Here is a 27851-nt window from a genome sequence, read left to right as displayed (position 1 = left end):
CACAGGCTTCATGGAGCTCCTCGAAGCATATCAGAGTATCCAAAGACAAGGCCGAAGCATTCCATGGCATGGGCGCCATGTATCGAGAGGACCAACAGAGCGGTATGGAAGGTCACAAGACAAGGCCCAGCTTTAAACTTGAAGCAACAATGCGCGCTCACATTTGGTAAATCAATTGGTTTATTCGACGCGATGTCGTTTAACTGTTTTAACATCCGAAAATTTAGAGCGACACAATAGTAGGCGCAGTATAAGTTTCGACCATCTGGGATCATGCATATAAAACGGGTGCCTTGCTTTTCGGCGCCTTCGAAAAGCAGCTGCAGCGGCCGGGATTCTATCCCGCATTCTTGAGAATGGTATAGCAGAACGGACTGAGCCCTGCGGCCTACTCCTGATAGAGGCAGTCTAGAAAGTTTCCTTCCTTTTACGCCCTGGAGGTTGAGCCATGGCAGAATATTATTGCAATAGACACAGGTGATAAATTAATATGGTGCTCAATTATGCACATCGCTAACGATGGTGTGGCTCTCTGGGCGAGGAAATACCCGCCATAAATGTGGTGTACCTGACTGCTTTAGAGCTCAGTGCGTCGTCGCAAAGATTGTGGAAAGCCCCTTACCGAGTGTGAGCTGGACACTGAATTCTCTCTTCGGCCTTCCATGAAGAACGCTGGTCGATCCTAGCTTCGGCCTAGAGCTGATGACTCGTGCGAACGTGGTACTTCTTCTTTCTGGTCGACCAGACACAGCGGCACAATGAATGGAGCGAGTAATAACACCAAATTTAAGAATTGGGCGAAAAAAAAGGTGAAACAATGTGCGTTTAAAGAGCAATTTGGGTTTATTTTTTATGAAAGCGCATTATTGCGTCAGTTCCGGATGTAGGTTATTTCTCTAATCTCACTTCTTAAAGCACTTCTTCACTAAAGGCGCCACCACACACACACATAATCCTTTTCGTATAACTCTCAGACGGCTGAATTGCTGAGTGGCGGTCTGATTGCACCTGCTTGACGAGTTTGCTGCATGAAACCAGTACGTCATCAAAAGGTCATGTACGCTTGAGAGCCATCTCACCGAATCAGTAGATACCCGAAATCTAGTGGTCACGTGCCCAAACTGTCTCCTCGTCGATGCTCCCGTATCATTATATTGTACTGGAATGCAGTATACGATGTTAGCTGTTGGTATGACCGACGTTGCGCTTGCTGGTATAGCGGACACAAGCGATAAGCTGCGCTGGGTTTATTGGGCTGAACATAGCTTTGTAGATGCCACGGACAACAGCGTGCCCATGAAGCGCACAGCCGGTTAGGAGTCGCCTTTGTGTGCCGGTGGGTACAAAACAAGGCACGGAGGAGGTGAGAGACAGTACTGCAAAAAAAAAAAGAGACAATAATCGTACTTAAAACAGCCAAATTTCTGGAGTGTCGCCTTTCTTAAGAGAATGGCACTGTGCTCTACTAGCATAAAAGGCGGTGTACATCTATCATGTACCTACCCTTCATGCTAGAGGTATACGCAACAGACGGAGGAAATGTCAGTCGTTGCGTCACTTTTCAGAAATGTATCGTGTTTGATGGCGCGACTTTGAAAACTCAGTTTTATTGTGATTAAGATGCAGCTAATCCTGAACTATATTTTTCCTATCATAATGTCATCGTTAGCCTTTTTGGAGGCTTGAACGCATGGCGCGGCGTTTATTAAAAGAAAAAGAACACTGGCCATGGCTCGTCTCGTAGTGCGTACGTAAAGAACGAAGTGTGACTGATATTCTGCACATCTTTGCACATTTATTTAGCTCATCGCTACAACCAGATTCCACAGCTGGATTCGGTTAAATATCTAGGCGTTACGCATGATTCAACATTGCATTGGAGGTTCCATATTAAAAACAATGTGGTTAAAGGAGCACGAGCTCTTGGTCGGCTGATGCGAATCAGCAATAAAAAGGTTCGAAAGGGTAGCGACAGTTTATTGCTTCTCTACAAAGCTTGTGTAAGAACAACAGTTGAATTTCGTTGTATTCGCTTCTCTAGCAGTGCAAACTACAAACTTCATCCTTTAGTGTTATTGGAAAGGCGTGCACTATGTCTCTGTCTTGGTTTTCCAATATTCGTTATAAATGCTCTGCTTTATCTGGAGACCCGTATCCCCAGCTTAACCTCCCGCTTCCAACTACTCACGGTACAAACTTTCGTCAGGTCGCTAGACCCAGCCTCAGAAGTCATTCCTCCCATATTTGCACCCCAATCGACCTTTTCTTACCTGATCGTTGGCCATGCTATAAAGAACCACAAGTTATGGTAACGCAGCAACTTTTAGCACCAAGCAGTGTCGACCTGGGTTATTTGCAATGAATTGATGACACGCAGGGCGCAGTGGGCTTTCACTTGATGACATTTTCCTCTCCCATGCTAAAAATATGCGCCCAACCATTTCAAGCGGTCTTCTTTCTGATCACCTAGAAATCACCTATCACATTATTATCTCTACAGATGCCTCAGTCAACCAAGAAAAAGCTGCATTTGGCATATTTTAACAGCGTTAGACATGAAGTTATTCTGGCCGTATCCCGAATTATATTCCCATGTTTTTTGCGGAATCTTTAATTCTTAGATTGCCTCTTCACAAAATTTCATGCAATGTCACAAGTAATCATTCTTACCGATTGTTTACCTGTGTTAATCTCGCTTGAAACCTACCAAAAAAGAAAGATTTTTTGAGTCGATGCCTGCGCTTTTTGTTCCGTGTACATGTAAAGACGTCCATTTTGTCTGGATTCCTGATTTGCAGGTGTTCATTCAAATGAGGTGGTGGATTACATAGTGACATCGGCCCTTATTGCGCCTGTAGTATATCCCGTCCCTAAGTGTAGTATATTGGCAATTCCCAGGTTCAAGCGGTTCCAGCATATATCAGCGAGGCTGCAATCCCTTACTGCATACGACAGAATATCAGCATGTATCATTTAATCGGAATGTCCGTTTTTGTAAAACCAAGCAGTGCGATGTAACAATGACGCTGTTGCGGTGCAGGATACCGGACTTGAATTTACATCTGTGCAGAGGAGGGTGGACACCAACAAACCTATGTGCATCGTGCGGAGAAGTGGAATCCATAGAACTTTATTTCCTCTCATTCCGGTGGCTCAGACTTCAGAGAAGGACATACCTGCAGATCCCCTCTCTAGGGTAGGACCCTCCTTGTCACTACCCGTTTTGCAGTACTTCGGTGCGAGTGCCAAGGGATTTGCGTTCGATATTATGTGTGGAATTATACATGACTACACTATAGCAAATGGTATGCTAATCGGCTAACGTTTCTAGAAGTTCTTCCAGGTAAATTTTTCTATAAAAACTATTATGATTGTTTTTATTTTATAACCACAATTATTATAGCTCCATGGTTATCATTCTGTACATTCTCGCTTTGCGACAAGCCTGTAATTTACTTTGTGGACAACATCATACCTTCGCCAATCCGCCATGGTGGGTACGAGCATTTTTCAAGAGGTGACCAACAACAAAAGCAACAGTTATGCGACCTAGTAATTAAGCTGGGATGGTGGCGTGTTAATTTTGGAGATTCTTCTTTAAAATGGCCGAATACGCTGTTCTCTCTGTCAGTTTATAAACACATATGCATGAATCGAACAATTTAATAGTGGACTTCATTTGATTTTTGTCCACAAAATACCTAAGAATATTTCATGAGTGCACTGACCCCAGCGGTGCAGGTCTTAGCCGTGCAACCGGGCTTTTAATGTTGTAGTCTATAGTGGCAGCAGTAAAACTTTCACTCGTTTTCATCAATATTATAATAGATTTCGTCTAGACATAAGCCTCTAAATAGCCCGAAATTCCATCCTATTCATAAAAAACACAGCTACCTCTAACGCAGCTACTTCGTTCGAGAAGCTTCTGGTCTTTACCTTAATATTGACTAAACGATTAGGCCTGCTAGAGTGCGTGGTTTTTTGGAATCACTACTTTGTCCCATTTTTCATCATTTCAGACGAACATCTGCTCTTTTATTTTTAGTTTGTCGTATATGAACCTAACCTTTTTCTGTTATCTCTATTTGTTTTACATCTATTCAAAATTTTCTTTGGGTTGTTGTGTACTGTCATTGAAAAATCTTAACCTAGTGATGTATTCTCTCCCTTAAGCTTCCTGCCATTTTTCAGTATATTAGTTTTATATTTGAAGTTGAGAAGCTTGAATATAATTAATCGAGATTTACTGCCCTTCTTAGCCCTCAGTCTATGTAACCTTTCTATTCCAGAAATCGATACTCCAAGATCGTTTTATGTGTAGTCTCAGTTACCTTTTGGCCAGGTGTTTCATTATAGTGTTATGGTCCTCTTCCTCCATGCCATAAATAATGAGGTTTGATTGTCTGCTGCGGTTTTCAAGGTTGCCAACCTGCCGTAGCAGCTCAGTTAGGATACCCTCAAAGTCTTCAGTTGTTTCCTCGACATTTGCTACACGGCTTACGAGATTTGTCAGCGTGTCTAGTTCAACACAAATGGGTACCAGGGAGACATTCGTATTCCTGTTTTTCTCTCTAATTGCGCTGATGCCAGCCGTTACTTTGCAAATTTCAGCCATAGCCGCCTGCATATTAGGGCCTGGCTTAATTTATGTGTCGCCAGCAAGCAACAGCCGATCTTTCAAGAAATTCACTCAGTTAATGAATGTCGGACAGATTTGTCTTGGGCACTGCAGCGCCAACAAGTCACTACTCCGAAAACACTTGCAAACTGTTTTCTCGCCTAATACCAAAAGGGCGATGTTGAGCAGCATGTTCCCAATGGTGCAGCCGCACCCAATGCAGATGACCTGCGCTCTGCCGCATTTAAAACTGTTTGCCGTCGATGGTGTTGCTGATACCGGTCCGGCTGCACGAAATAAATGATCAGGCGATTGAATTGGCCGAACGCTGTGCCGATGTTCACGAGTTTTCTTCCATAGCTGTCGATATTTTGGCTTCAATAACAGCGCAGGTAGAAAGAAGGGACGGGATAGAGCACAAAAATATAGAGCGCTGAATTCTAACTATGTATTTCCCCAAGCATGCCATGTATATTGTTACGATGGTTGTTTGACGTCGGAGCGCTGCACAGTTCGAAGTGGCAGAGAACTCAGCTGGTCAACAGCTGGGCGTCCGGCAGGGGCACGAGAGTCTCCATGTCTTTCTCCCTGTCTTCTTCTATGCTGTTCCTCTTCTTCAGGATTGTTACAATATATACATCAGCAAGAGCTAAACCGTGAGAAAAAAGGGAAAAAGAGCAAAGGGAAAACAACACTCGTCATGATGCCAAGCATATCACCAGGAGCCTAATTCCAACCATCTAAAGATCTGAGTTCCCTCTGGCTCAAAACGACCGATGGAGTGCACAAAACACTTATCTCGCGCACGCGGCGCAATCTTCACCGCCTCGTTCATTTCTCTAACTCCCTGATCCTTATGTTTACTTTCAATAATGCATTGAATAAAAAACTGGCTCGCACGGCGTTTCCCATGCTGACGTCCACTTTTTTTGTTTTTGCTGCCATTAGGCAATGCAGGCTGAGGGGACCGTGGCTCCCTTCCGTTATTTTGTTATTTTGTTTTCTAAATCTTGTGTAAAAGCACCTGCTGTCTGTCCGATATATTTGTGGCCACAAGACAAACGCATGTGATATACTACACACTCTTGAGAATTGACGAAGTGGTTTTCATGATTAATATAGCAAGGGCTCTCCTTAGTTGCGAAATGGCTTGTTTTATTTTTATATTTTGGCTCAACGTCTGACTGCTTTTCAGTACTACCTGTCTGATTATTGGCTTGATTACTTCGGTTACTGTATAGATCAGTATGGAATTCGTCGGCCACTTTGAGTATTTTGTCCATATTCAAGATGACATTGCCCGCTTTGTTCCTTATCGCATGCATCTGATTTTTGTGTATGCCCAGTTTCCTCTTCACGGCTTTAAGCCTCTCCTGTTCTTAAGAGTAAGCTCGATTTTTAATGGATTCCTTGCCTTCGAGTGATAGGCTGACGCTATCATTTTCGTTTCTGTTTTCCCTTAGTGGGCCGGTCCAGGTGAAGACAACATTTGGGGGTGATTTTTTCCATTACGTCTGATATCTTGTCCCAGCAGGATGACACGTGACCATGACATGCAATCTCCTGACGCCCAACAAGCACCGAACAGTCAGTGCGTGGCCATGTTAGCTTCCAAATATAACCTGCCAGAGGAATTTCCTTGAGGATGACCGCGCAAAGAAGCAAACATCGACGCAGTGCGAGAGTGACGCTTTCAGTGCTGGCACACTAATTACTGTGATCTCTGATTGGCTTTAGCGACAACAACGCGGCAGCATTAGAACCTTATTTTTAGCTTCCACGTACAACCCTAATTGTTATGCACCACCACCCAACCAATGTTCTATATTCCTATAATGCATAATAGGTGAGGTTTTATATTATTAAAATTTTTCAAATTTGCATGCCAACCACTTTTCGTCTTTTTGTCCATATCCGGTCGACCAAATATCACTTGTGGTTAGCTCTGGTTAACTCTAGCTGAATAGAGAAAGCAATGGCGGAAGCTTCTTTTGCCTGCTACATGTACTACTCCCCTATCAAGCCCTATCAGTGTACGGTGCTACATTATTGGGGACACTTCAGCTTATCATTTAAGGGTAGGACGCGAGAGCGTAAGCTACCAGCCCACATATAATGTAACTTCAACCAAGCCGTATGGACGTGCCTGTGTGTCTTAGGGGTAAGGAGAATGCAAACAGTTCTGACAGGCTGATTCTGATATCGGCCTCCCATATTCAAGGAGCGACCCGATTTTTCAGCGCCTTCCCGTGGCCTAGGGGTAACGTGAATTCAAATGTCATGACAGTCTGATTTTTGTTGTGAGGATACCCTCTTCACAGCGTAGCTGCGGCCATTCGCGGTCTTGCTTTGGCTGTCCGAGTACTGCTTTCGCAATAATAAAGCACAAATTACCGTGCCACCTTTATGACAACAGCCAATCATTACAGGTGGAAGGTCGCAGGTGCTGCACTGTAACATCCTTGGGAGGTGATTGATATCAATAACAAAGGGAAAATACGTTACACTAGTATTTTCGATTTCATAGTGGCTGTCGCTGTATCACTAGGTGAAAATCCCTTAAGGGCCGTCCACCGTATCACGTGTTGATCTATTACTTCAGAGTACTTTAAATAGCCGCCGCTTAAATTAAATTCAGGGTTTGTTCCCATGATAATGCCTCTGTTACGTAACAACCGTTATGATATTTACGGAATACGCTAAGCGTTTAAAACCGCGTCATATATTAACACATTGAACACTGTGCGAGCCAACCTTGCCGCTATACCTCTCTTTTGTTCGGAATAAAAAGCATTTTCTTAGCGGGACGGTACAACTTCATTGACTCCGAAAATGAATTATATGTTCACATTCCGTAAGATAATCACTATCAGTGTGTCCTACATCACATGTCTTAGTACGAGGCTTCCTAGATGCTTCTGAGGCATCAGATTTAAGAAAATCGGCTACAATACCGCCACTGCTGTACGCAGGATTTTTTCACTAATGTCTATTTCCAACTGTTCAGACGTTTATGGACACGAAGGAGGAATTAAGGTTCCGTTCAGTTCAGTTGTTGAGTCGTGTCGTACTCTTCCTGACCCTACGGACCATATCACCACACGCTTTCCAGTCTCTCACTATCTTCCTAACATCACATAACTTCATCTGCAGCGCCTCGAGGATGCCATCTAACTACCGCGTTCGCTGCCTACCCCTTCTCCGGAGACCCTCAACCTTTCCCAACATCAAATCTTTCTCCAGCAACTCCTCTCTTCTAGTCAGATGACTGAAGTAGCTGAGCTTTAACTTTAGAATTTTACCCTCCAATAAGCATTCCGGGATTATGGTCGACAATATCTACTAGCTGTTTCGATCTTCTGGCAGTCCAAGGAACTCTCAAGAGTCTCCGCCAGCACTACAATTCAAACGCGTCAATTCTTCGGGGGTCAGCGTTCTTCACCGTCCAACTCTCGCATCCATACATCACACCTGGAAGCACCATAGCACGAGTTATACAGATCTTGGTTGGCAGTCTAATGTCTCTGCTCTTTACTAGGCGGTCAAGGCTAGCCATGGCTCTCTTTCCCAGAAGCAAGCGTCTCCTAATTTCATGGCTGCAGTCTCCTTACGGGGTAATCTTGGAGCCCAAGAAGAGAAAATCTGTCTAAGCTTCCACTTCTTGTCCCTTGATATGGCAAGATGCCGAGATCTTCTCTTTTAAATGTTCAGTTTACGCCCAAACTTCTCACTCTCTTCTTGTACGCGCATCAGAAGTCTCTTGGGTTCCATTTCACTTTCTGCCATTAAAGTGGTATCATCCGCATATCTGAGGTTGTTGATCCGTTTTCCAGCAATCTTCACTCCCGCTGAAGACTCGTCCAGACCGGCATTCCTCATGATGCACTTAGCATATAGGTTAAATAGGCAGGGAGACAGTATGAAGCCTGATCTTACTCCTTTCTCCATCAGAAACCAATCAGCAAGACCATGCCCAGTTCTGACTATGGTCTCTTGCCCTTCATACAGGTTCCTGAGGAGACAAATGAGGTGAATTGGAACTCCCATCTGTTGGAGAGCTTGTCTCAATTTGCAGTTATCTACGCAGTCAAACGCATTCGCATAATCAATAAAGCAGAAGTAGATGGGTTTCTGGAACTCTCTTGCTTTTTCCATAATCCAGCGAAGGTTGGCAGTCTGCTATCTAGTTTCTCTGCCCGTGCGAAACCCAGTGTGCACATCCGGAAGCTCCCGATCCACATACTGCTGCAGCTAGCTACCTTGGAGGATTTTCTACATCACCTGCTAGCATGCGCAATAAGCGCGATCGTGCGGCAGTTGGAACAAAATTTGGCACTGCTTTTTTTTGGAAAGGGGATCTAAACTGACCTCCTCCAATTCAGTGGCCACTGCAGGGTTGTCAAACTTTGCTGACATAATGTATACAGAACGTTAACAGCGTCATAATCGAGGTTTTGAAGCAACTCAGCTGGAATTCTATCAGTTCCGCTAGCTTTGTTCTTAGCAAGGCTGGCTAAGGCCCATTCAACTTCACTCTTCAGGACGACCGGCTCGAGATCAGCAGTCACAATCGTCTTATGTTAGGTTCCTTATTGTACAGTTCTTCTGTGAATTCCTGCCACCTCTTCTTTATCTCTGAGGCTACAGTGAGGTCCCTGCCTCGTGTGTCCTTTATCAGGCCCAGCTTAGCACAGAAGCTTCCTTTGATATCTTCGACTGTCTTATACAGAGCTCTTGTGTTCCTCAATCGGCTGTTGTCCTCACCTGCTCGGCACTGTATGTTCAGGAAGGCATTCGTATCTCTCCTTTCTATTTTCTAAAAATTCACATTGAGAACCTTGTATATTTCTATTTCCGTTTATAACTTTTTCCATCCTCCTTTCCTCAGCTATTTGCAAAGCCTCTTCAGATAACCAGTTTGCTTTCTTGCATTTCTTTTGCTTTGAAACTACCTTAGTAGCAACTTCTTGTATTAAATCAAGAACATCAGTCCACATCTCTTCAGGCTCTCTGTCTTCTAGATATAATTCTTGAAATCGATTCCTCACTTCCACAGCATAGTCTGATGGAATTTGATCCAGATCATACCTGAAAGGCCTTCTAGTTTTCTGCGTTTTCCTCAGTCGAAGCTAAAACTTTGCAACAAGAAGCTGATGATCGATGCCACAATCGGCCCCAGGCCTTGTTTTTACTGATTGTATGCGCTTCTCCATCTCTGCCGGCTAAGAATATACTCAATCTGATTCCCGTACAGACCGTCCGGTGAAGTCTATGTGTACAGGCGACTCTTGTGCTGTTGATAATGAGTATTCGCTATGGTCAGGTTGCTTTCTTGACAAACCCCTACTAGCCTCTCCCCAGCTTCATTTGGCTCATCGAGACGGAACTTGCCTGTAATTCCGGATATTTCTTCACTCCCCACCTTAGCATTCCAGTCTCCTATGAGGAAAAGGACGTCTGATGATGGAGTGCGGTCTAAAAGGCATTGCAGGTCCGCATAAAATCTCTCAACGTCAGCTTCTTCAGCAGTAGTGGTTGGTGCGTAGACTTGGATAACTGTTATGTTGAAAGGGTGACCTTGGATCCGAAGTGAAATCATTCGGTCGTTTTTGGGGTTGTACCCTAGTACTGCTGTGCCTATTCTTCTGTTTACTATGAAAGCGACCCGATTCCTTCTCCTGGATTCGTGCCCATATTAAAAGACATAATGGTCGCCGGAATTAAAATCTCCCATTTCGGTCCACTTGAGCTCGCTGATAACCAAGATATCAATGTTGAATCTGTCAATTTCTCGCTTGACGACATCCAGTTTACCTTGCGTCATAGATCTTACATTCCGTGTTGCTATGTGATATATCTCCTTGCAACATCGGACTTTCCGGTCTCTTCCCGACACATCCGCAACTGAGCGTCCTTTTGGCTTTAGCCCAGCCGCTTCATTCGTACTGCAGCTGCTAGGAATCACGCTTTGTGCATCCCCAGTAATATGTGGGACGCCTTCGAACCGGGGGGGCTAATCTTCTGGCGCGCTGTCATTAATGCTATTGTGACTGGCCGAAGGGTTTTCTTGGCAGGAAATACTGGTGTGGGTTGCCATTACCTTCTCCAGTGATTCAAATTTTGTCAGAACTCTCTGCCGTGACCTGTCTATCTTGCCCTACACAGCCGAGCTCACGACTTCATCGAGTTTCGCAAGCCCCTCCGCCACAACAAGGCAGTGATCCATCGGAATCAAGGTAGGCCCTTAATATTTAGCCTTTTTTAATTTAAACATGAAGACTGTGTACTTGCATTATCAATAAATATAGAGCTCTGCAGACTACCGCCGTGAGTGTAAACGTACATTAGGCTCGATCTAGTTACAGTTTCCGCTCTTGGAGCTGTAGACTCAGCCTATAACCTTACCGCTGAAAAACAGTCGAGCTATAACTAATATGCATGTCCAAATGTTAGTTAGGGCCAGCCGTGTTGCGACTGTGCCTGAAAAAGGGAACGTGAGATTGCACTCAGAGTGATTCCACCGTCGTTTTGTGCGCCATTATAGTGAAGGAAGTATTGATAGGCGAGAGAAGAAAATAATCACCCATAGGCGGTTGCACATGAAATGAGAGCGACATGAACATCAAAGAGAAGCACGAAATGCACTGCCACTCAAATGCAAAAGCCTGCTTACACATTCAGGTACTCTATGTACAGGGTCCGTAGACTCATGGCAGGTCCGAACAACAAAATACTTTTAACGCATTGTTTGTGGATGCGATCGAAGACTGGCCGGGGAAGATATAATGCTGCCCTTGGGCAGACAGAACGAGACTGGCTCTAAGAACTCGGACGACCTGCTCGTCGACCCGTGCGAAGGTAAGACAGCTTCTATAGTATAGCCGTCGGCGCACTGACTGTTTTTAATTACGAGCACTAATTGCGATGGTTTAGGGCTGCGTGTTCTAGACCCGCAGTGGAATAATAGTAATGTTTTTGTTATGTTTTGGCACTAAAATAGTTTTTGGAGATACCGCTATATTAAGGTATCTGGAATGATTACACTGGAGCCTACAAAATCGTCACTTAGAGCTTTATTCTGAAATAATCAAAGAAGTCATGAAGACTCAGATCACGGAGAAAACTCACATAAATGTATGTGAATGCACTTATGATTCCCAATGCGAGCCTGTCTAATAACTAGTGTTTAAAAGTTTTGAAATATTCAATTTCAATTGGTGTTATTTTCCATAAACCCTGGATGGGTCTCCTGGTCTAAACGCTGCTCAAGCAGCTAGGCAAAGGCATAAGAAAGCATTTTATTTAGTTGCTGCTCATCTTGCTCTGTTCATTCCTCATCCGTGAAAGCATATTTTATATTGGGTTATTATTTTATACGTTTAAAAACTCGCATTTAAAAACTGCTAAAGATTAGTCAAGGGGACCTTTGTGACTGAGTAGTCCCGTGAGGGGGACATGTCCGTGACATATGGTGACGATGAGATGAATAATAATGAAAGCGGCCAAATTAAGTATCTAAATATTTCGATTTTAAAAGGCTACAATACACTACAAAAGTAAAGGCCCTCAGCAGCAAAGATGAGCGCCGCTTTTAGTTTGCTCACTTTGGCAGTAACGTTCGAATTATAAGAAGTAAAAAAAAAGTTGACTTATGAGCTTCGCTCGGTTGTCTTCCAGCAAACCTTTCTAAAATAGCTCACATCACATTTCTTAATCATTAGATAAAGACTGCGCTTATGTTTTTAATGCTGTTGGGGACGTTAGCATTATTCTGGTGGCCACACCAGGCGTGATGACCTAATCATACAAATAAGAAATATATAAAACCCAAGTGAGCGAGATTAAATGCACGTATTTGACATTCGGTACGGAACTGCGCACTGCAGGTTATAAAAATTCAAAATCTGTGTTTGCTATTGATGACGACTGTCCTCAGTTCTACGAAGTGGTATTGCCCCAGAATCAAAAATAGAACATTCATTAGTTATTCTCAATTTACGTATGTTTCGTGCGGTCATGAAGCTGTAAACCAAGCTGCAAATACCGCATGGGCGTATCTTTCGTAGATCTTAAAATACAAATGCATAAATGATTGAAAGATTCACCCTGTATAGACGTTCTATGGTTATTTACACAATGCTTGGAATACCTAAATTCTTGCTTTTTTGCAGATGAATGTCAGACAGGAAGTGCTCAAAGTATCTGTAGTGCGGGTAAGTCATTCACGAACTTAACTAGTTTTTTATTTTTGCCCAGATTCAACAAAATTTTCTTCGTTTTCTGCTGCCACAAAATATCCAAAATTGCATCACTCATTCACCAAAGTATCAATGACTTACCTCCTTTATAAATTTTCTTTTCGATGCGTATGTTAAATTGTCTTGATAGGTGTAAGCTAAAATGTTATATTGCAAGTGTTTAAATAGTTTTTAGCAAGGATCTGTTTAAAATGCGGAGAAAAATGCTCTTCTTAACATGGCAGTTTCTCAAGTGTCCAAATGGTTTAGGCCAAGCGTTGATGAAAAAGCCACCAGTAAATAACCAAGGCGTATTCATAACTTGAAAAAGAGCGCTTTTGAATTACTACTTTATTAGAGTTTGTAGACAGCAGAAACGTTGTGGAAAATATTCGTTAGCAAAGCGGTTAAGCAAGTTCACATTGTCGCTCCGCGCTTGCAGGGGCACTGTTCTTTATGACTGCGCGAGAAACGGCCAACATTTGTTCAACCACTGCGACGGCAGTGATTGTATTTGCAGAATATTTGCAACAATGGACCTTACGAACGGCTGTCGTAAACCTACAATTCCTAATCGGTGCCTATCGGTAAAAATCAAAGATCCGAATGTAGTTAAAGAACTCATTCCTTTGAGTGAATCAAGTGTATCAGGGGCCTGTAAGACTGGCATAACGATGCCACAAAACGCGTCTTTTTGCTTACTTCAGGAACCGATTTTTTGGACATCGGATACGGTGTTTCCTTAAACGCGTGCTATTTTTTTAGGAGAATTTCAGCGTCGCATGCAAAAATAAAAAGTGTTTCTTGGCATACATCTTTAAACTTTCTGCCTCCTCCTTCTATCTGCGCTGCACTAGGTTTTTACACTTTTTTGTGCGGCTGGGAAGTTATTTCGGCCCTTAAAGGGGTATTGCAACGAAGATTCGAATTGAAAGCGACAATAACACATTTTTTAAAACTTTATTGTCATTCAAATGCCAGTTGCTTTACCTATAATTTCTACTGTAACCGTAGAACACACCCTAAGCGTGTTTAAACATTAAGAAGCCTTTCATCGTAATTAAATCGTGGCACATTCACGATGCGATCAACGCTAGCCTCTAAACAATAAAGGAAAGTTGAACGCTAGTGCATACTTGTTTATTGACTGATGCGGTGTTCCTTTCCTAAGCCAAACGTTTCGGCGGACCACATGCAGTGGCCCCCTTACGTGACCGTCACGTACCGCCACAGTGTACTAACCGTCATCGGGCCAATGGGCCAACTACTAGACGCTCTAACAACCAGCCTGAATATGACGTAAGTGAGTTGGCTGCATGTCATGTTTTTGCATGATTTGTCAAAACATTTTGGGGGACAAAAAGTTTAGAAAAGCCTTGTGGGGGTAGGAGGTTGAGAGCGAGGGTGCTAAGAATGGAATGTGTTCGATAAAGTTTTATCGCAGGAAGAAAAGCTCGTTATTTCTCGTTGTACAAAACTCTTAGCTCTTTCGTTACCTAGAAAATGACTGTTTTTCAGAGGTCACAGAACTTTATTTTTTTTTCAGTACACATAATACTGCAGAACACATTGCAGAATATAAAATTGCGCATAAGGCAATGCTCTTTCCAAAAACTAAAAAGAAAAACTTAGTTGCAAAAGAAAACAATTATTATAGAACACACAATAAATCTGACAATTGCCATTTTTGTGGCGAGTTGGCTAAAATATGTTAGAAAACGCACGGTATCTAGATACGTATTATTAGCAAAAAAATTCGGAATTTACATTTTGAATATCAAAATATAAATGACCAAGGAACGCAGTGTAAAAAAATAAACTATCTCTACGGCGCCGTTCCTCAGTTACATAAAGATAGCTATAAGTGGAAACAGCCTCATTTCTTATGCCATGCGGTGAGCCAGTTCCTGGTTTTCGTGAGGCTCCAAACCAAAACTGCTGCAAGGCTAGGACACATGTTGAAGCTGCGGCGGGCCTTCAGTAATGTATATTTGTGGACTAAGGCCACCCGAAATCACTCAAAGCTCGCTAGTGAATGGCTGAAGGCACTTTCCAGTCATTATCACCACTAAACGCCGAAAGATAACAAAGCCGACAATGTGATTGATATTTGACTTGCTGAATGTCTTTTGATCAAACATATTTGAATTTAATGCTGCATTACCACCAGTGGTAGCTTTTTTTTTTTCATTTTATTTTCAAGCGTGGCTGCGGCTCCCTCATTCGCAACAACACATGCGCAATAGTTGTCAATAAGGTCCATCAAAAATTATAACGTCCCCAGACAGGAAACATTTTAACTGGTTCGACAAGTGCATTGCCTAGACTAACCACTGGGTGACTCTAGCTGCACGAGAAAATATTATAACATGTCGAAATCGGCTATTTAAAGCATCGATCACCGGTCATCGATTTGGATTCGCGTCGTAACGAGAGAGTTAACTCTTGGCATATTTCAGGCGCGCCTATACCATATTAACGGACGTCTAATAAGCGCATCATTTTGCAATGAGGCAATCGGGAGCAGAATTCACATGGTTAACATCATTAGAACTCAATATACTTTATTTAGAGCGATAGCGTTAAAGGCTGCGTTGACCGAAAAGCGAGCCGCGGCGGCCGTTCGCTGGCATTGGCGTTGTGAGACACATTTCTGATGTTACAATACAGGTTATACTGTTTTGGTTTGTACCCGCAGGAGGTGTTTAGTAAATCAGTGCATCTGATAGGTTTTCACGCCGAAGTGTGCTTTTTGTTTTTCCAAAATGTGCAAGAGCCTTCTCAGTGGAAAGAAATAAATGAATTACTTTGAGCAGGTATCGAGCAACTCTCCCCGACGATGGTCAGGTGGGCGTCTGCCTTTCCAATGGCACATGGACCGGCATGGTTGGATTGGTGCAAAGGATGGTACGTTATGTGTTCCTCGCACCTCCTGTATAAGGACATTTAATCACGTTGCATGTGAGCATGAAGTTGACTAAGCTATCATATGGAGTCAAGCACTCTTATTTCTGTACGCGTGCTATCTATGCATAACATATATATATATATATATATATATATATATATATATATATATATATAGAGTGAAAGAAATTCTTAGATGTTCAGATTCGCTATTGTAACGTCCAGTATTTGTTTCGTTCACTACACTTGAATAATGAGTAAATAATAATTAGCTATTTTTTTTAATTATTGGCTTATGAGAGAACGTGTAAATGGCAAAAGTAGTAAATATTCTTGGAAAACAAATAGCTACGTTGTTTACATCAAACTAGCGTTTACGTAAAGCGATATGTTACTAGCCGAAAACGACAACTGACGCAATAAAGAAAAAAACTTCCTCGTGACTGCTGCGTCACTTTAAAGCCTCAAGATGCGTCCGAGATAACAAACCCGCTTTTCTGGGCCATGCTCATACAATGAAGCTGGTTGTACGCACTTGGCGAATGATTTAAAATAACAGCTCGTTACGTGATAGCATTTTTGAAGGCCTCTAAATAGGGCGGTGTAAATTGTACCATGATAAGAACAACAAAGGAAAAAGATAGCTGATAGATCAGCTATCCCTTTGTTTTGCATTCGGCTTCTGAGACAAAAAGGCGGAGAGAATGTTAGCGATAGAGATTAGGGACCTGCGAATCCGTCAAATACTCCTAAAGGTGAAAAATAAGAATAGCTCGGCATCCTTTTTATCTGTTTCTTCACCAACTGCAGCGACGAGCTCTCATTCCGACGCTGCAGAGATCCGTCTTTCTCACTCGCTACTGTACACAGCTTTAGCGCCAATTAAATTCTGACAGCTCTGCTTGGACGAAGAAGGCCAAAGAAGAAAGCTCTTGTAACTGGCATGCCTCACGTAACCCCCCCCCCCCCCCACCCTCCCGAGCCCAGCCCCACAGAATTGATGAATCTATGATACGCGACAATATCAACAAATAGAAATGATATGGGTAATATTGTAGCTGAAAAATTGATAAAGGTTTGACGCCTAAAAAACTTCATTTCAGTCAAATATAAAATGCTGATTTTTTTGAAATTCATTCTTTACAACTTCAGTGCTGCAGATTAACTTAGTTTGAGGTCTCACAGGTTAAATAAATAGAATCGTGCACTTGTGGTGTGCTAACATTTTTTCTCCGATGTTTCGAGGAGCAGAATCAGATTACCTTTCCTGCGAACTGAAACTGACCTAAATGAAGAATGACCTACATTGAGACAATGCAATAGGTATTTATACAGCAAACAAACAGTAAATGTACCTGAAGAATGACGTAAAGATGCTCGTTTAGTTTAGGGCTTGCCCGGACATACAAGTAACATTCCCTAACTCCTTGCTCCCAGGAAGTCGACATGACCATCATGCCGCTTATCCAGTCTTACAGCCGTTACGCGGTTGGAGAATACAGTCCTACCATTATCTATGTGCCATTTGGCATTCTCTCGGCCAGCGATGTCAGCACATCCAATGTGTTCGGGTACATACTCACCTTTGACTGGAAGGTAAGCACAGATGTTTGAAACTCTTGTGAAGAGCAGCAGGAGGGCACTGTGTGCGGCTGGTTATACAAAATAAAAAAATAGAGCATATTCAAGGAAAATATGATTGAAGAAACTCTACTAATGTTCAATGGAGAAACGTGGTTTTGGGTGCTGCGCGTCATTAGCGAGTTATTTTTAATGCCACACACCCTCGCTCTTTGGATCTTCGCGCGAAAAAAACTGACAAATTGAGTCAAGAAGAAAGAAAGCCCTTGCTGATAAAAGTTGAGAATACTGTGGTGATAAAAGATGCACATTAACTTATTAAAGTTTATATATTGCTTGGTACAATTTATGTAAGAGAGAAAGCATTTACTTTCAGCCACGTGTGTACACAGACCGGAGCCCCGGTACCCGCCTAGTCATCGGCGCGTTTTTTTTTTTTTTTTTGTTGCAAGCAAACAGTATCTCATTCTTTCTCTGTGTATGAACAGACTTTCTCATTTGCATTAGGTAGATGTACATTACTTGGTCATCAAGAAAATATTATCCAGTTACCTTTTATTTTGTAGTTCTTCAATAATTCATGTTCCACGCCGTCGACATTTCCGGATATGAAATAAATAAATGAATAAATAAATAAATAAATAAATAAATAATATATATATATATATATATATATATATATATATATATATATATATTTAATACGAAAAGAAATAAGGGAATAAAGTATGAACAAAAATAAAATAAAGGAAGGACGAGAGAAAGAATGAGAGAGAAGGAAACAAAAAAAGGAAGGTAGGAAGAAAGCGAAGAAGAAGAGTTGCCAAGAGGTGTAATTTTCTCGCGAGGCAGCACCTCAGATTAGTCGCAGGTAATACGGGTATTGCTTTCCCGTTGATACCAGCGGAGTTCATGAATGAAGCACCGCCTGAGCTTAAGACACTTTCATGCAAATTTGGTCGAACGTGTTTCGGACATGTCCACATGGGCCGGTTGTTGCATCCGAGTGGGTTCTAGTGCTCTTGAAACGATTGTTGACGCAGTCTAGGTGATCGCAGCAGCAACTAGTAACGTCCTGTTTCTAGATATATGTCGGCGTCACTTGATGTGAGAGAAAATTTTAAAAAAATTTGGAAAGAAGGGTGGAGACTGTGTAAACAGGATAAACATAACAAGGACAGTGCAAGTCGAGGTGGGGGGAGAGGTATGGAGAGACTGTAATGTAGTGCAGCGAGGGAGAGCGCAATGAACATGAGAGAGGAGGCGAAACGGCATGAATAGACAACGGATGAATAAAGTCAACTGAAAAGAGGCACGCATATTGATTGGTTGTGAACGTCGCATATGCACGCAACGCAGGAGATATGTCCTTTTTCCGAGGCTATACCTCAGGCATCCTTGTTACATCGAAGGTATGTCAGTCTCTATTATAAGTACTTTTGCTGAAGATCAATAAGTATCCACTATATCGGATACTTTGCCTTTTGCTTTTGCTGCAACAGCAGCGGTAGCATTTTGAAAATGCCGTCAAAATTAATACCCTGTAGCAAAGCTCTGTCTACCCGAAAACACCGTGCAAGTCATCGAAACGATGTCGACGCCCTCACAGCTTTTTGCGTGGCTGCAGAATAGCCAATCTGCCGAAAGATTTGGAATTGTTTCAGAAGAGAGGAAAGGTGCAGCATCTGTCACGTTTCTTCTGTGGACTCCTGAACCGGGGCCAAAAAAAGAAGGAAGGATGGTGGTAGAGAAAGCGGAGAGAGAGAAAGGGGTGCCGTAGCGGAGGGCTACAATGAGATGACCGTGTCATTTGAGCATGAATCCGAATAAAAATATAAAATACAAACAAAAAACCTCTGAGCGGCGTAACAGTTTCCAAACAGCAAATAATTTACCCACGAATCTCGACAACCTCTTCTTGTAGGGACACACATCTGGGCAGCTAATTTGTATGTTTTTTGACGCTGTAAAATGTTAACGAAACGAAAAAAAAGCTCGATACGGACAGCGACGCGCGAAGTACGTGGCGTTTCGTCTAGTTCTTAGCGCCTCAAAACGTAAAATGAACAACAACCTAAGCCAAGTTTTCCCTCTCTTAGCTAGTTTGTAGTTCGATATTGATCTCACTCGGCTACGTTCTGCGTGTCAGCTGGAGCTGAAACTCGCCTTACCCGAAATAGAGTAACCACATGAAAGCTATTTATTTGTAGGGACAGGGACGGAGGGAACCAAGACACGCATGACAGCTTTTGCGATACGCAGGCAAATGGTTTTCGCAGCTTCCACGCACGATGAGGTAATTCGCAACTACCCGTTGCAAAAGAGACATGTACCCCAGATGTGCATTGCTAATTAAAACGAAAGTGTATTAGCCCCCCTGACTTCAGATTCCACAGTAGACTTAGTAGCATCTCCGTCATCTCTTTGTTTTTGTCTCTGTTAAAATATAATATTATGTATAATATACCCCCCTCACAGATGTAGAAAATATGGACGGAAAATGAAAAGACCGTGCTTTATAGGGTAGAAAACATAGGGCTACCGAAACTTATGACACGCTGTGCTGATACTTCATAATATTCTTTGAGCAGCTTGTGACTGGACGAATTATTACGAAAGAGGAATGTGTGATCACAAAGTGTTACGTACAGTAAACGTTGAGGCAAATTGGCGCACTCGTGTCAGTTTCAGTGTACTTTTAACACTACATACTGGTCATTCGAATACGGTCACTGGAAAAAAAATATGAATATTGTGTTTGCGCAATGATTTACAGAAGAACATTTTAAACACCAAGCAGGTTTCTAACTCTCCATCGAATTCTTATTGCCGCACTCTTGCCAACTAAATCTTTGTGAATATTCTATGTAAGCCAGGAGATTTTTAGGCGCAGTACCGCTGAAATAGTCGGTAAATGTATGTGGCTAGTTTACTGGATAAACGATTGATTATCCTTCTGGGGTACAGGTGTGGGCTCTGCTTCTCAGCACCATTCCTATCCTTGCTCTCCTGATAAGCCTGTCGGAGTACGTGGTTCACAAAACGTCGTGGAAAAGGGTACTGCCCGAGGTGCACCAATGGGGCTGGGAACTTTTCGGGAATCTCCTCTACGAAAGTAAGTGTGCAGATATATTTAACTCTATTTTTTTTCTTGGCAATACACACTCGTTTTAGAGCACACCGTGTAAAAAGCTACGGCTCCAATGTTTACATTAATTTAAATTGAAATGAAGTTTGACTATCAATGACCTAATTCCTTTTTTAATAAAGCGTGCGAGTTACGGTCAAATGACTAGAACCTATCCACAAAACAAAAATGACTGGGTTCTACTTAAGTCTTGTTACACGCGGAAATTGGAAAGCTTTGGGGGCTCCATGCCTAGTTGCATTGATTATGAGCTCGTTCCGCGTTTCGTTGTTTTTAACGACGTGAAACATTAACTTTACTTTTTTTTACATACTGGTTTATTCAGTGATTTTCTCGTAATAATTTTTCTTTTATTATATTTTTTCTCGTTCTTTAATTAATTTTTGTTTTCATTTCCTATATTCTGCCTCTGCTGTCCTTTCCCTGTTATCGGCAAGTTCTCAAGAAGCCGACATAGGCTATGTCAGTGTGAATGTCAACGGTGTAATGACGCCAATGTACGTTATTAATGTATTTACTTCAATGAAGATGTTCCGTTTAGTAGAGAAGTGTATCTAGCCCAAAACGGGCTTGAGTAGGTAGGCATTCTTGGCGACTTGTTGCGCCCGAGGAAATTTAAAGATAATCGCGTATATTCTTTTTCTGGCGTGTCGATGGAATTGCAAAAACAGGTTTGGGGTGCGACCTGATTCCAGTGAACACCTCCGGCAACGCACTCCCTCACCAGAACAGGAGTTGGCCACCCTGGTGCAGTAATTGGCCGCAGCCTCTCATGATTACTTCCAAATTGGAGAAATATGGGAGAAGCCTTCGCCCTGCAGTGGGCATAGTCAGGCTGATGATGATGATGATTCTTTTGTGGTCTCGATGCATAGTGCGTACTGATCTCTATTTCTGTCGATCTAAGCATCTAAGCAGGTAATAAAGAAATAGAAATCGGTGCAGAGTAGAGGTCTGCGCGCTCAGCTGGTGAACAGAAAAATAGGTAGTTCGAGTCTTGGCGTTAATAGGGTTCACTTATTCTTAATTTTTATTGTGAGGACAAACTAGGGTGACAAGTCTTCTAAACGCCATTAATAAAACTGTGTTCCAAAGCGGTAAACTGCGTGAACTAGTTTCAGTTCTCGTGTCCCAACATACCCAAAGAATACCACAATACAGGCCAAGGTAAAAACAGAGTGATAAGAAGAATAAGAGGAAGAATTAAATATCAGATATTTAGGATGCGTTGCGAACCGGGTTTGGATATCAAGGCTCCCAGTCCATGAGATGAGAAGAGCAAAAGCCGTCTTTACTCATTATTCACAGTACATTATATAGAACAGCATCGGTACAGGGACATTAAGCTACTCGGTATACGCGACTTTCTGCCTACAGCAACGGCCACGAGGTTCCGCCACGTCCCCTATAGGCCAGCATCAATGCCCTCGACGAACGCTGTTGGCGGTCTTTATCGCCTAGAGGCAACGCTCTTCCTAATATGGGATAGCAAACCGTTTCCACTCAAACTGTCCAATCCGGAGGCATCACTAGGCGGCGGCCCGAGAGGTCCGATCAGTGAGCGCACAGGTCACTCACTTCGAATCCGCCGCCTGGCGAATCTGGCGGTGGCTTCGCCGCCGAGGCTCAGTCGCCACTTGGTCCAGGTGGAGTTCGGTTCTATTGGTCTTAGACGTTTCCTTTCAGTGCGCTGCTGTCATGCGGCGCAGCAGCATGACTCGCAAAGGGCGTCCGGACGCCACTCTCTGGCGCCAGTTCGGCTCCTGTCGCTGACCGTTGGAGGCTGAGGCTGATAAAACTTTATTCACAATTAGTGGGAGGAATAGGGGAAATCAGCTAGCGTGCCACAGGCGTGCAGACGTTTGGCAACGCCGGCAAATTCGACGGCCTTGAACTGAATGCCAGGGTCATCGCTGAACCTTAGCTTGTCCCAAGCTTCTTTAGAGGGATCAGGCAAGAGTTCTGAGGGAGGCTTATGGGCTTTGCACGCCCAGATCATATGTTCAAAGTTGTCTTTCTCCCCGCAAAACGAGCGGAAGGGGTTCATATCTTTATTTATTAAACCCGGCTGGAACGCTGGTCTGAACAGATATCATAGTAGCAAAGCTGCAAGTTATTACCTAAATGTAAGTGCGAGCGTCAATAAAACGCTTGTTAGAGAGCAAGTGAAGACTAAGGTGTAGGAAAGTTGAGCTACAGTTCAGGCCTCCCTTTCACCCAGGTTGTGGCTACATGCTTTTTATTAAACTGCAGCCCAAGTCCGCGGGACAGATTTACATCCTCGCGTCCGAGCGACGCAAAACAAGATATGCAAGAAATACTCATGCACTGTGCAATAGCAATGCGCGGTAAAGACTTCCAGGAGGTATAGTCAAATTTGCGGAGCCCTTTTCTACAGCGCCTTTCAATATGTACCTCGGCTTGAATAAGTACCGTTTCTTATTAAGGCACCAATACCCAATTTATTTTCACGAGAACATTCTGTATACGCGCGTGGCTTTTCATCGCAGCCTGTAGATGGACGTATTGAATAAAGAATGAAAACATCCTTGTAATATTTTCTTAAATTAATTTATTTCAGTTAGGTTTGAGAGTCATAATATCGATATGCCACAGTATTTAAAGCTAATCAGATATTGCAAGACACGGAAAAAAAGTTTGATTTTGGGAAAGGAGATCCTAAATGTAAGCTCTGTTTTTAAAATTAATGGACTTTATACGCCACCCGGAGTTCTATATGGCAGCAGAAGAACGCCAGAGATCGTTTTGTTTTCTAGAGTAGCTGTACCCTTCTCAAAGGTAAGCAAACCAGAGGATCAGTTCCGTTTAGTCGTTCAGTCGTGTCCGACTCTTCGTGACACTATGGACCATATCACGCCACGCTTTCCGGTCTCTCACTATCTTCCGAACATCACATAACGTCATCTGCAGCGCCTCGAGGATGCCATCTAACCATCGCGTTCGCTACCTACCCCTTCTCCGGTGACCCTCAACCTTTCCCAACATCAAATCTTTCTCCAGCGACTCCTCTCTTCTCATCAGATGACCAAAGTTGCTGAGCTTTAACTTTAGAATTTGACCCTCCGATGAGCAGTGAGGGTCTATGGTCGACAATATCGACTGATTTTATCTTGTGGCAGTCCAAGGAACTCTCAACAGTCTCCGCCAGTACCACAATTCAGACGCGTCAATTGTTCGGCGGTCAGCCTTCTTCAGAGTCCAACTCTCGCATCCATACATCACAATTGTAAAGACCATAGCACGAGTTATACGGATCTTGGTTGGCAGTCTAATGTCTCTGCTCTTTGCAAGGCGGTCAAGGCTAGCCATGGATCGCTTTCCCAGAAGCAGGCTTTTCCTAATTTCATGGCTCAGTCTACTTCCGGGGTAATGTTGGAGCTCAAGAAGAAAAAATCTGTCACAGCTTCTACGCGCTTGTCTTGTCTTCTTGTACGCACATCAGAAGTCTCTTGAGTTCCACTTCACTTTCTGCCATTAAAGTGGTATCATCCGCATATCTAAGGTTGTTGATACGTTTTCCAGCAATCTTCAGTCCAGCTGGAGACTCGTCCAGACCGGTCTTCCTCATGATGCACTCAGCATATCGGCTAAATAGGCAGGGCGACAGTATGCAGCCTTGTCTCACGCCTTTCTCAATCAGAAGCCAATCAGTAAGACCATGCCCAGTTCTGACTGTGGCCTCTTGCCCTTCATACAGGTTCCTGAGGAGACAGATGAGGTGAATTGGAACTCCCATCTCTTGGAGAGCTTGCCACAATCTGCTGTGATCTACGCAGTCAAACGCTTTCGCATAATCAATAAAGCAGAAGTCGATGGGTTTCTGGAACTCATTTGCTTTTTGTATGATCCAGCGAAAGTTGGCAATCTGGTCTCTGGTTCCTCTGCTCTTGCGAAACCTAGCTTGCACGTCCGGAAGCTCCCGATCCACATATTGCTGCAGTCTACCTTGGAGGATTTTCAACATCACCTTGCTAGCTTGCGAAATAAGCGCGATCGTGCCGTAGTTGCAACAATATTGCACTGCCTTTCTTTGGAATTGGGATGTAAACTGACTTGCTTACATTATGCTACATTATGTTAATGAGGTAACATATAAGACTGTTACAGAGTGCCGCCGAAAAATTTTTCACATTAAGCCATTCAGGTATCACGTTGGCTTCGATATTGAGCTGAAATCGTGCATTTCAGCTCATGCACAATTATGAGACATGTACGGTTCCTTTTTATTTCAGGACTCGACACTCCCTGGTTACCCCAGTGTAGGTCGTGTTTTCGGGTCCTTGTTCGCGTAGAAATATTTTGTTGGCCTGCTAAACTTTATTCCTTCACTTTCTACCTCTTAATTCACGCATACTGTATAGCATACAATAACGGGTAGCCATATTGGGGGAAAGCCATCCAACATATATATGAACGTTCGCTTCAAGTTTGCTCACTATCGTGCATGCGTGGCAGAGAGGTAGCACGGCTGACTGAGAAGTTAAGGGTCCCGGATCTGATTCGATTCCCATGTTACTATCCGCCCTCAGAGGAGCTGCTCGAGTTGGTAGTTGCTTTAAACTCAGTGTGATGAGCTCTCCTGACATGACACAGCCCGACGGCCAGTCAGTGCTCGTCACCTTCGAGCTACCACTGCCAGAGTCAAACTTCTGAGTACCAACGGCGGAGCTTCTGTGGAGCAGGGCATTTAACGTGCTGTCGCGTTATAACAAACTTGAAGTCCTACAAATTGTTAAGGGCTAGTTAATTATTATGTACTTTAAATTCCAACATAGTGGTAGAAACTTCTCCAGGCAACTGTGCCATTCCAGGATGCGAGTACAGCTGATGTTTAGGATGAGCTGACCTACGCCAGTGTGGCTTTATTCAAAGTAGCATACGCTTTCTAGGAGTGATCATTAAAAACTTATTATGGCATTCCTTACAAGCTGTCATGCAATTACACTGTCATGGCACCCTGGCGTGCATGCAACAGTGAGGAGCCGCCAACAGAACCGTACGTGTAGGCTCGACGCGGTTTTGCGATATCGCCTTCCATTTTGGTTGTTTGACGGGAAGAAAGCACATTCGAGTGAGATATGTTTCCATGTGCAGACAAAACGACCTACAGAAAAGCGGAATAAATGAAGCTAAAAGGTCTTGCACTATGACATTCAATAACAATTTGTCCCAATCTTTGGCAATGCCCTTTCAATAAACGAGGGAGCACTGCAAGCTATCACGGGTCATTAAAATCCTGAAATCTCTGCTAGAAAATTTTCTCAGCATTAGAATGAAACTATTTAATCGCTGGTGGCCACCCAAATCCGTCCTCACGTTTAGAATGTACAAGGAATGGAGAACTGTCTGATACACGCATAAGGACTTTAAATAGCTGTCACTGATGTCTGCGGGCCAAGCCTTGTGTATAGCGCGAACGGCCCCGTTCAGCGAAACAACCGGATGTTTTCGGCGTTTGTGTTGTCGGCAGTGTGAGCAGAAATAACGGCCAGGGATACGGCAGGTCTGCAGAGAACAAGAACGGATACAAGTTAGAGGTCGCCGTGTAGTGTGGCGGCAAATGGCTGCCAACTAGGGGTGCTGTTTTGCTTATCTTGATAACTGCAATGGAAAGACGATTGAAAAGACGACATGACCTCCTTTGAGACGGGAAACTCACAAATCTAACGCATTGGGATTCTTGATTCCCTTGTCAGATATATGAAAGCAATTCCCCGCGCTGTTTCGCTCACACGACTTCATTATTACGTGCTTTATATGTACGTTGAGTTGTTATCCGTAAATCTTCCCTTTTCAACTGATGCTAATCAGCGAGATTGAGATAATAGTGGTATGCATTAAGGGATTAGTGAGCGAGCGAGTATTGAAGTGCAAATAGGTGAACGAGACGCTAAGAGGAGCTGGAGACGAGGCTCATTAGGAATGTCCCTTGAAACCCGGCGGTGAAACTTGTCTCCCCAGAAGGTGTGGTTTTCCTCCTTGCATCAGTAGATATGCATGAGCTATATCATTGATATAGTGCAAGCTGCATCCCCATAACTGGTTTTTATGAATTGGACATTTGCTTTGAGATCCATCTCCGAAGTATCAGTAAATGATGTTAGTCGGCCAGAGAGCAAGGAGACTTCGTACCCAGAGCGATAAATCTACGTGAGGAATGAGAGCTACTTAGTGCGTTCGCGCACTTTTTAATTTTTCAGGTCATTTCTCTCCGCTCTTCGTAATAGGACCTAATCGGCCAACATTGACATTTCTCTTTAACACCTCTCCATACCCGCCCCTCCACATGTACTGGCAGAGCGCATTTATGCTACCGCTGCTTGACGTCTCAATTATTTATTTAAATAAAGTTTACTCTCTCTCCTTCTCAGTTAACAGTCGGCCATAAAGTGGTATGCAACTTCCTCCTCTACTAGAAAGAAAAAGATGCACTCAGAAGCAATACGCTACATGCCATATTAAACTTGAATGCTTGACACAGTTTAAGAAGATGATTGATGTTATTAACCTCCCTTGCAATTTCGGTTCTAGCATCACATTGTGTCTTCTGTTCGTAAGGAGACAGTTTTCCATGGCAGGTGTTTTGCCGTTTGACTCATGGATATTCAGCCATTTTTATCTGTGAATTCTCTGCGAGTTTGAGAAAAAGTTCTTGCGAAATTTTACAATCTTTTTCCTAGCCATGCATGTGTCAGTATGTTCTTTGTCTATGATGTCATTTCATACTTTAAGCGCAAAATCTAGCTTTTTAGAAATAACTTCAAAGTTTGTTACAAAAAAGATAAATATTGCGCATTTAATTTAGTTTTTTATTGGATTGCAAGGTATTCAAGATATCTGAAAACAATTCTAAGCACACGCAGTAGATTGCGACGCTTCTGGAAAATCTGCACTTCTTATTTCGTAACAATTAATTGTCCATAGCAGGCAGTGACCCTTTTAGATGGAGATGTGCTTTTGTACTATCCGGTTCACATCAAAGGCTGCAGCTGTTCAGTCGACACCGAAAACCTTTTCCGCTAACATCCAAACATAAATGAATTTGGCGTCTGCTGAAGCGGGGAAAATTAGCACTAGTTTGGAGAAAATAGAATACGTGCTTCTGAAGAATCGCCTGTTCAGTCGTTCTATTTCCACCTGCTGTAAACAGAATAAGTAATTATCTTCTTTTTCGGTGTAGACTATGTTTATTAAACACCAGGAAAATGATAGCAGACACACCCGATCGTGTAATATATCGTTCTGAGGTAGCAACAATATGCGACTAAAGGTATCGCATCTATCAAGCTAGATACAAATAGTATCCAGCTCTAGCGCAAGAGGCAAATCAGTCTATCGC

General features: G+C 43.0%; 1 protein-coding gene across 1 annotated transcript in view; it reads left to right on the top strand.

The window, feature by feature from the left end:
- Positions 1 to 12789: 12789 nt before the first annotated feature.
- LOC146193392 (putative glutamate receptor) overlaps positions 12790 to 27851 on the top strand; it is a 61166-nt gene continuing 46104 nt past the window's right edge. The window contains exons 1-5 of the mRNA XM_084600537.1: positions 12790 to 12831; positions 14054 to 14154; positions 15672 to 15762; positions 17200 to 17358; positions 20311 to 20458. Coding sequence (XP_084456663.1) covers positions 12790 to 12831; positions 14054 to 14154; positions 15672 to 15762; positions 17200 to 17358; positions 20311 to 20458 — 541 coding nt within the window. The remainder of the gene's footprint in view (positions 12832 to 14053; positions 14155 to 15671; positions 15763 to 17199; positions 17359 to 20310; positions 20459 to 27851) is intronic.

This window comes from Amblyomma maculatum, chromosome 4 (assembly GCF_055883805.1).
Source record: "Amblyomma maculatum isolate TAMU_Amacu chromosome 4, ASM5588380v1, whole genome shotgun sequence".
Taxonomy (NCBI): domain Eukaryota; kingdom Metazoa; phylum Arthropoda; class Arachnida; order Ixodida; family Ixodidae; genus Amblyomma; species Amblyomma maculatum.
The sequence above is the reverse complement of the archived record's forward strand: the minus strand, read 5'-3'. Positions and strand labels throughout refer to the sequence as shown.